The sequence below is a fragment of the Egretta garzetta genome, unplaced genomic scaffold (genome assembly GCF_000687185.1).
Source record: "Egretta garzetta isolate BGI_Z169 unplaced genomic scaffold, ASM68718v1 scaffold516, whole genome shotgun sequence".
Classification (NCBI taxonomy): domain Eukaryota; kingdom Metazoa; phylum Chordata; class Aves; order Pelecaniformes; family Ardeidae; genus Egretta; species Egretta garzetta.
Genome location: NW_009259983.1, coordinates 446,642 through 456,306, shown reverse-complemented (window position 1 = coordinate 456,306; position 9,665 = coordinate 446,642). Strand labels below are relative to the sequence as shown.

Below are 9,665 nucleotides of genomic sequence, written 5' to 3'. Positions count from 1 at the left end.
GGGCGCTGACAGGAGGCGGGCGGGCCGGGCGGAATGGCTCTGCCCTGTCCCCCGCCCTCTGGCTCCCCCCTCGCTTAGAGCCGATCTGTTTTGCGAGGCCTGAGTGACCCGGCGTGGGTCACGGCGTCAGCACGGTGCCCAGAAGCCGTGGCCCCTGGTTTGCCTGGCCGGGGAAGTCAGTCAGATCCACAGGGCGGTGGCGGCACTGTCGGCCCCGCTATCCCTGGCTACTGCTAGATCAATCTCAAAGGCTGGTTCTGTGTCAGGGCAAGTGTTTGTGTCCCGCCTTCCTTGAGGAAAAACCTTGTCAGTTAATTACGACAAGCAGGGTCTATCTGAAACTGGGTTGGACTGTAAAGCTCACAGGATCATTTGACCCTAGGCAAGGCTCAAGTTTTGCTACTTGCAAACTGCAAGACATATGTCAAAACCAGCTCTCCTACAAGACTTGGTTTCGCTAGTTGAACGGCTCTCAGTGCATTACTTACCGAACAAAATACTGAGGTACACCTCATTTTATCAGTCATCTTGTGCTTGGTCACCTTATAAAGATTTGTATACAGAAATGTTTTTAACTGGGGTCATACTGAGACTTGATTCAACTTCTCCTAAAGGATGGGAGAATTCTGGTTTTCCGCTTCAATCTTGCCAAGTATACCTACATTGTACATAGCAACGTAGCACAGAGAAACCCAAATTAACTTTGTGTGACTACCATCTGCCCCCAGGTGCCCCATAGCACCCATAGCTTATAGCAGGCCAGATGAATCATAGAATCATTTAAGTTGGAAAAGACCTTCAAGATCATCAAGTCCAACCATTACCCTAACCCTGCCATCCCACCACTAAACCATGTCCCTAAGCACCTCGTCTGCCCGTCTTTTAAATACCTCCGGGGATGGGGACTCAACCACTTCCCCGGGCAGCCCGTTCCAACACTTGACAGTGCTTTCGGTGAAGAAATCTTCCCTAATGTCCAACCTAAACCTGCCCTGGCGCAACTTGAGGCCATTGCCTCTTGTCCTATCTCTTGTAACTTGACAGAAGAGACCTACACTCACCTGGCTACAGCCTCCTGTCAGGCAGTTGTAGAGGGCGATAAGGTCTCCCTTCCGCCTCATCCTCTCCAGGCTGAACAACCCCAGTTCCCTCAGATGCTCCTCTTAGGACTTGTGCTCCAGACCCCTCACCAGATTTCTTGCTCTTCTCTGGACACGCTCCAGAGCCTCAGTGTCCTTTTTGTAGCGAGCGGCCCAAAACTGAACACAGGATTTGAGGTGTGGCCTCACCAGTACTGAGTACAGGGGCACGATCACTTCCCTGCTCCTGCTGGCCACACTATTCCTGATAGAAGCCAGGATGCTGTTGGCCGCCTTGGCCGGCTCATATTCAGCCGGCCGTCAACCAGTACCCCCAGGTCTTTTTCCACCAGGCAGCTTTCCAGCCACTCTTCCCCAAGCCTGTAGCGCTGCATGGGGTTATTGTGACCCAAGTGCAGGACCCGGCACTTGGCCTTGTTAAACCTCATACAGTTGGCCTTGGCTCATCCATCCAGCCTGTCTAGGTCCCTCTTCAGAGCCCTTCTCCCCTCAAACAGATTGACACTCCTGCCCAACTTGGTGTTGTTTGCCAAGTTACTGAGGCTTCACTTGATCCCCTCGCCCAGATCATTGATAAAGACATTAAACAGAACTGGCCCCAATACTGAGCCTTGAGGAACACCGCTTGTGACTGGAATAATTTTGTTGGGCTGAATTCAGGAAGGAAAACACACCACACATCCATTCCCTACCATTTATGTACCGTCTTGTTGTATACCATCAGAAGAAAATAATTTTTCCTGCGGTATTCCTCTTGCCAGCAGATCATGGGCCAGGGAGCCTGGCTTTCCCTCTGGGGCGCCAGCACACGGAGCCTTCTGCTGCTGCCCTCTCCTGACGATGCTCAGGAGAAACCCAGGGCTGTTTTTTTTTTATAACTGCACAGCCAAAAAACCAACCAAACATAAAAAGACTTCTTCAAACCCCTGATGTACAGCCACTCAGCTTGGGCAGGCAGCTGAGCTGGTGAGTACCAGCTGCTCCAGCAGCTAAGGCAATGCAAGAAGCCTTGCTTGTGGTACAGGAGAAGTGGTATTTCAGGGCAGAGTGCTAAGGAGAAAAGTGGCAAGGAGAGGAGTGAGGTGTGAGAGCAAAGACCGCATGAAAGGTTGTCTTTAGGCACGTGGGATTGTACAGTATATCTAGATGAGGGGCAGGAGTGGAATGTGTTGAAGGGGAAAAGGCAGCAGCCATTCTGCAGGAGTGAAAAAGAGTATGGAAGAAAGGGACAAAAATGATCTGGAGGAAACGTTTAGGAAAGAGAAGGGGATGAGGAAGACAAACTGCAACAAACTCTTTTCATTAGAGAGTTTTCTAGCTAAAACGGGCAGAGACATTATAGCTTCCTCTTTTCTCTCCCCACCAACGTGGGTGCATACACAGAAACTGCTTGTTTCTCTCCGTTTTCAAGCAGTCCTGCCCTCTGAGAGCCTGGGGGGTCAGTGTTGACTTGATGCAGTCAAAGGGACGAGTGGCGGGGGTGGGGGGGAGGATGAGTGTGTGAATGATTTTACTGGGGAGCAGGGGAGGGTAACAGGGAGCAGACAGGAGGTGGTTGGTGGGATGAGCACAGGAAAGAAGGGATGCCATGGAGTGTATGTGGAAGTAACAACATGTGCCACAGGAAAAAAAAAAGGATAGAAAAGAAAGAAGATAAGGGGGATGTGGGAAGCAGAGCTGGCAATTCTTTTTTCTTTTATTTTATTTCAGAAAAAAAAAATACGGAAAGGGGAAAAGCTTTTTTGTTCTGGAGTTTAGACATATGTATTTGCTGAACGTGGCCATCCCTCCTTCACCAGGAAGGGTGCGTGTTACTGCAGCCACACAGCCCCTGTGGAGAACCTGGAAGATCATCCCACGATCCCCCTGCCACCACTGGGACCATACAGCAGGATCTCAGGGGCCAAGAGAAAATGATCTGACCAAACAAAGTCTGCCAAGTTTCCCTCGCCTCCCCCTGCCCCTCCAGCCTTGCGGCAGGTCCACAGCCATCCCGGTCTGCAGCCACCAAGGGGTGCTGCTGCCCAATCCCAGCCTGCCTGCAGTGTTTGGGCTGGTGAGTCTGGTGTGAATTCTGCGCTCGCCTGGATTTATGAAAGCAAATAGCATTGGCTTCCTGCTATGGAGAACAGGATTTGTTAGGCAGAGTGCTCTCTGCAGTGGGCAGTGCACACCGGTGCATTGCACTGAACAAAGGGGACTTGTTCTGGTCCCCTTTCTTGGATGAGTAGCGTGGGGAGAACCTGTAGGGTGAGGGATAAGGTCTTTAACTCCTTCAGCTTGCTTTGAAAGGATGTGTTATCTGAAGTAAATCTCCAGGCTCTCTCACTTCCTCAGCTAGATCTCAGAGAAAGGAGAAGGATCCTCTCTGTTGTGCTGCAATATGTCTAAGGGCTCCCAGCATCCTTGCATAACAAGGTCAAGAAAGTATTGCTAGCCACTAGTTCTCCTTTTCAACTCGTGTTCTTATTTACATCACAAAAATGGTAAATAGGCAGTAATATCTCACCATAGATTGAGCCAGTTTACTCCCTCCAGGGGTTGGCCAGTTCATGGAACAATCTTAATTTCAGTGCAGTTAACACACAATGGGCCGCAGACTGAATCTGGGGCTGTCTCTCCAGCGAAAGTGTATTTTAGCCAGAAAGTGGCAAGGTCTCCAGCCTGGCTAGTATATCCTCATGCTCTGTCTGGCCTCTTCACAGCTGGTTTTGCCCTGGGCCAGCTCCCCAGCCTGGCTAGTGTATCCTCATGCTCTGTCTGGCCTCTTCACAGCTGGTTTTGCCCTGGGCCAGCTCCCTCTTTAGATAGCATGGTTGTCGGACGGGCTGGGTAAGTTTTCTCTTCAGACATACAGTCTAGCTACGTGCTGGGCCAGGCTTCCTGTCTAGATCATGCAGTCTGTCCATGAACAGAAACTTTTATTTTGTCCAGATAACACTTGAGGGCTGTGCAGTCTCACTGCGTGTAGCGCTTGATTTCTGAGCCAGGCCAGCTCTCCGCATCCATATGACAGCCAGAGTGCCAGAGTGATTAAAGTCACTTGCCGCTGCGTTTGACAGAAGCGACTGACCTGTGAGTCAGCTCTGGCAAAAGCTGAAGCACCCAGTGCTTTGAAGTGCCAACTCTCGGTGCCACATGAGACCTACCATGCAAATCGTTTCTAAAAATGTTGGTTAGATATCCTCCTGAGGAGATACCAGCCCTGCCAAACAATGCGGTGCTACTACTGTTGTGACATGGCACACGTTTGCTGAACACAAAAAGGTGTTGCCTGCTTGTGCGTAATGCATTTATTTGTTCTTATCCTCAAAATTCCCAAATGAACTTGCTTGGGAATTTAGCCTCTGCCCCTTTCATCTGTGTATTTTTTTAAAAGGTGGGTAAAATGAATACCGTGCTGGCCTGCCATTCAGCTAAAAATCCTTTTACCTTTTTAGCAGCCACCACACAGGCAGAGGCAATGTAGGCTTCCTCTGTGCAGAACCTATTAGGGACCGGGAATGTTGTTCAGTTTTCAGTCAGAAAACCTTGCTGTTCAGTCGCAGCTTGGGCTGCATGCAGAGGAAGCTGTTGCAAGGGCCAGCTGTGACACCCCTTTCTAGCACATTGAGAGGTGAGAAGTAGGACTGGCCTGAGAACAACATAGTCAAAACCATGGTTGTGTCAGGCTCGATACATACCAGGGATTGAATCAGCACCATGTTCTGATTGTAACTTTTTGTTTGTTTATATTAGGCCTTGTTGCGTATTTAAACTAGTAACTGGTAGAGGAATTGTTCAGGCTAGAAGTAGGCTGGCGATGGCTGGTGCTGATAGTATTTTTCCCATCACTGTATTAAAATAACGGGATGCAGCCATGCCTCTTAGTATCCCAGCTCGGTTTGTCCTCTGAAGTCAGGTAGATCAGCAGAGCCCTCCAAAGAAATGCAAGTGTTGCGAGAGATGACACTAGCTACCTGTGCACCACCCACCAGCCCCAGGTTGCCTGGTGTGAACGAGGGTTGCCTACCTCAGTGCCATCTTGTTACTAGGAGCAGAGCCACTCAGGCAAAGCATCGCAGGTGAAATGCTCCCCACACCGTGCAGCATTTTCCTAACTTTACTTCGCTTTTGCCCAGAGCCTGGAAGTTAAGAAGCCTGGTTAATCTGAACCATGATGGTGGCACTACTCAGGCTCGGGCTGACAGTCAGGAACACGTGAAACGATTAAACCTTTCAGTTAGTGTCTATCACCTACTTTTTTCTGCGGCCACTGCGCAACACACAGTCTCATGATCCCTATCCAATACAGCTTAGCAAGAATCACTTATAGCCGTGGCCTTTCACTTAATTCAAGCATCTTTGGTGATGGGACTTTCCCATTGACATCAATTCCCAGGGGTGCACAGTGCCTGGCACACCAGCCCATGCACAGGCGTGGGCGCTGGCATGTGAGCACGTGTGCGTGTGTATGCTCTCAGACATGCTTCGCTGCAGCTGCAGAATGAGAGTAAAAAACGTTGATGGTACTAGTTTAATGCTGAAGGGCGAGGGCAGGGTCGGTGGGAGCAGATACTTCAGAACACACTTAGTAGAATGTTGGGTTCAAAAAGCGAGTTTCCCATAGAAAACGCTGTTCACGTTCGCTTCCTGTCAGCTTGCCATTGTTGGAGGAGCTGCTCTGTAAACCCAACCCAAAACAGGATGTTGGCTTTTAGAGTTGATTGATCTTTGAAATGTAAGTGCTTTTTTTCTGTGGTTACCTTATCCCCCTTTTATTCAGTTGAAAATTGAGTTGCTTGAGCGGGAACAGGAAGGGTTGAGACCCAAATTTCAGGGGGTCAAAAGCCCAACATGGTAACAACTGCTGGCTAATAGTATGAATGCTGGAAAATGATGTGGATAGCAGCAGCCAAATCCAGACAGATAGGTGGACAGAACAATCTCAGATACTGGCACTGACAAGAGATCTCTACTAAACCCCTCAGCAAATGCCTTAACAGCGTAGAGAGATTCAATTTGTCCTGCAGAGACCCACGGCTCCCTCCACCCTTTGCTCATCCACCCCTCATCTGCAAATACACCTTCCCAGATTCAGCACCCACACAGACACACCCGAATGAGGTAGCGCTGTGGACACAAGTGTCTGAGTCGAAGTTTCAGATGCCCCCAAAACCTTTCTCTCCCGAATGGTCTCTGAGCAAAGAATTGCCACGTCCCTTCCACCTCCTTTCTGTTGACCCAGCACCCTATAGAGGCCCCGTTGTCCATACTTCGTAGCCAAATTGCAAGAGGCCAGCAAATGCTACGCATGGCGTTTCTGAGCATGGCAGGACTAGTTACGCTACCTCTTTTACAGACATGCCAGGATGAAGGATTGCCTTGCACCTCTCCCCTGCATGCTGCCCATAGCAGGAGCACCAGCCATTTGGCCTGAAGCGAACTTGCTGTTTTGGCATTGTGTATCTTGAAAAGAATGGGCTGGGAAGCTGCAAAATCCAGGGGTCTGTAATTGCAACATTTTTTCACTCAAATGAAATTTCCCCCTAGAGTCTGTTTTACTGGCACTTGTGATGCCTGCATTTTTTTTTCTTCCTGAGCAGAACAGATGTAGAAACTTTTTTTTGCATATACAAACAAGCTAGTCTCATAGACACTGCTATATCCCAGAAAGTCTGTAGACAGAGATACACACAGAGATGCAGAGTCATAGTCTAAAATATCTCACATTCATTCTTGCACATACGCATCATGTAAAACACGCAGTTCCTCGGTATAACCTCCCTTAATAACAGTTGTTACAAGGTTCCTGCAGTTAAAGCATGTGGGCTGTTTGTTTTAGATTTGTCTAGTGTTTTTCAGCCTGGAAACAAGAAAGTCTAGAGAAAATCCACACCTCATGTCTTCCTGTCTGGAGAATAACATACACCGTATTTCTGTGCATTCTCTCCTTGCTCCTTCAGGAAGAAAGATGTAGAATTAATAAACTCAGTACTGTGCACCATGCTCAGAGCAATGGCATTTGGGAATCCTGCTGGCAGAGAAGATTTGCCTTGTGGCAAGATACTTGGGAGCAGAAATAAATAGAGTGAAGAATTGTGGTGGGGCAGCTGCAAGTACCTTTGCTTTATTAGTATGGGTAAAGTGATACTATCTCTGCCTAGCAGTTTCCTTTTCTGTAGACCTAAGCAAACAGTTTCCTCCGCAGAGTACAACTCCTGAAAGCTGAAAGAAAATACTGAAATAGACCCCAAGCGGCATGAAGCAATCATTGGAGGTATGTGATTTTGGTGGTCCGTTACACAGCAGACATCTTGAAAATGACACTTGTGACCAATGCCCACGGTGAAATCCCCGAGCATGAAATCCTCCTTCTGTCCTGACAGCAGGCGAAGCACGGGCAGCTGAAGCATCCTGCCCTCCCCGCCTCACCCTGCTGCTCAGCAGTTCAGCTCCTATCCCCTCTCCCAATGTACCATTGTCAGGACTTTAAGAAATGAATACAATTTCCAACTAAGAAGGAATTGCTTTTGGAGTCCTAATCTATTTTCTTTTATTTATAGTTGCAGCATCTTCTGGTCGCTTACAGTAGAGGGGTTTCAACTAATCCAGTGTTTCAGCAACAGAAGATTAATTACTCCTCTTGCCCAATCTCCAGATTGCAGCAACTCAGCGTATCGTTCTTTTGGCTAAGGACTGAGTGGCCATTGCATATTGAACTTGGGAGAAAATGAGATCACGATTTAAATCTGCTAATTCCTATACTTTCTAAAGAACTGCAGGAGCCCTACAGCATGCAGTACAGCAACAGTTAACTGTAATGTAAGAACAACTATGTCGAGACGATTTATTGGTAACAATAATCCAGATATCATGATGGTCACATTTAAACCCCTTCTGGGGTATGTTCCTCCATAGCCAGCAGGGACTTGTGACACAACACCTCGTAGGAAAAGTATGCGTCCCTTTCAGAAAAGATGCTTTAACCCTCTTCTGCCCTCAAGGTATCATCCCAAAATGACGACATGACATTGTGTCACTTTGCAGCTGCATGAAAGGCAGGGGAGCCAGCAGAAGACAAAGGGAGTGTTTCCAAATTCCTCTGCACCACCCTGCTCTCAAGAGGTGGGGACTGAAATTCTTGAGAAGGACCATATGCAAGCAGTTGCTAAAACAGGAACGAGATGTCTAGTTTACAACACTGCGATCTGAATGGAAAGGGAAACCATAGCAAAACATTCCCTGAGGCTTATTTTTTCCCATCTGAATTTTTCTACCACCATGGAAGCCTCTCACTTCCAGTGCCCAAGTCTGTCCTTCCCTGTGGAGGGAGAGAAGAACATCCAGCACCTCCTCACCTGGTAGTGTGAGACATGAGGGTGGAAGCGGCTGGTCCTGCCATACAGCTTGCTGGCGGCACCTTGCATGGGGTCCCTCTGCTTGTGCCCACATCTGTGCAGCGCCCTTCGCCGTGCAGCCCTGATCTCTCGTTGGGGAATCACCCAGCGGCACAGGAGCAGCACCGATATTATTGTCATCCCCGGGAGTCCCAGCCATGCACCAGGACACCAAAGCCTTAAATTCTGTCCAAACACAATAATCACCTGCTCTCTGCTCCTCTTCTGCCCCTCTAACCACTCTAAAGACAGTCCACTGCTGATTGAAATTACACAAAAGCATGAAGGAAGAGAGAAGGGAAGCTGCAGTTAGGGGAAAAAGGATCCTCCTCACAAATAAACAGCAGGGAAGAGACCCTGGAGACTTGGAGAGGGAAGAGTGGACAGGGGAGAGAGCCAGGCAGGGACACCGGGGGAGCAACTGCAAGCAGTGGAGAGAAACAGAGGCAAAACAGGGCAAGGGAGGAAAGAAATAAAGATAAGGTGACAGAAAATACAAAGGGGAGAAAGAAAGGAAGGGACAAAATGCACATATGGGGTCCCCAAGTTTGGGCACAGCAGCAGAGTTTGCTGCTTGTTGTCTCACGAGCCCAGCACTCCGGGAAGGACAGTATCTCTTTAGATTTGTGTCTAAATTTAAACCCCGATTGCCTTGCCTCCCCCTCCTCTCCCCTCCCTCCCTTCCTCTCACCCACCCGCCCTTCTTCCTTGTTCGTAGTGCAGGGCCACTGGCTGGGCTCTGTCAGTTTTCAAGCTGAGCAGGAGCTCGGATATTACATACCCTCCACGGCAGCACGATTTTGCTCTGGCTCGGCTGAAGTTTTCCCACAGATAAGAGGGAAAGGGGTGGGGAAGAAAGATTGCCCTGAGGACACCTCTCTCTTGCAGGACATGGAGGTAAAGAAAACTTTTATTTCCACTAGCTTCTGACTGGCTCCTCGATCTGTATTAGCTCCACCTTGCAAAGCAATTTCTCACTAAAGGCAGCTCAAAAGATCTCTTCGCTGAGGTTCAGATAAATATCTTCCCCCCCCCCACCCCAGCCCCTGCCATGCACCTCAGAATATTTTTCTGGTTTTAGTCCAGATTTGGCAAGTAAGGGGATGGTATGGGGAGAAATTACATCTGTGAAAGGGGAAGGAAGAAGGACTGCCATGTACTTTTTAAGTCTCTGAGGTGGGAAAGA

The 9,665-nt window shown here is 48.8% G+C and overlaps 2 protein-coding genes across 3 annotated transcripts in view; one reads left to right on the top strand and one right to left on the bottom strand.

The window, feature by feature from the left end:
* Nucleotides 1-8,620, bottom strand: part of CREG1 (cellular repressor of E1A stimulated genes 1) — a 14,379-nt gene extending 5,759 nt beyond the window's left edge. Inside the window, exon 1 of the mRNA XM_035895978.1 lies at nt 8,441-8,620. Coding sequence (XP_035751871.1) covers nt 8,441-8,620 — 180 coding nt within the window. The remainder of the gene's footprint in view (nt 1-8,440) is intronic.
* Nucleotides 8,621-9,188: 568 nt separating this feature from the next.
* Nucleotides 9,189-9,665, top strand: part of RCSD1 (RCSD domain containing 1) — a 36,329-nt gene continuing 35,852 nt past the window's right edge. For both annotated transcript variants that reach the window (XM_035895997.1, XM_009640475.2), the window contains exon 1: nt 9,189-9,376. In XM_035895997.1, coding sequence (XP_035751890.1) covers nt 9,371-9,376 — 6 coding nt within the window. In that variant the 5' untranslated portion in view covers nt 9,189-9,370. The remainder of the gene's footprint in view (nt 9,377-9,665) is intronic.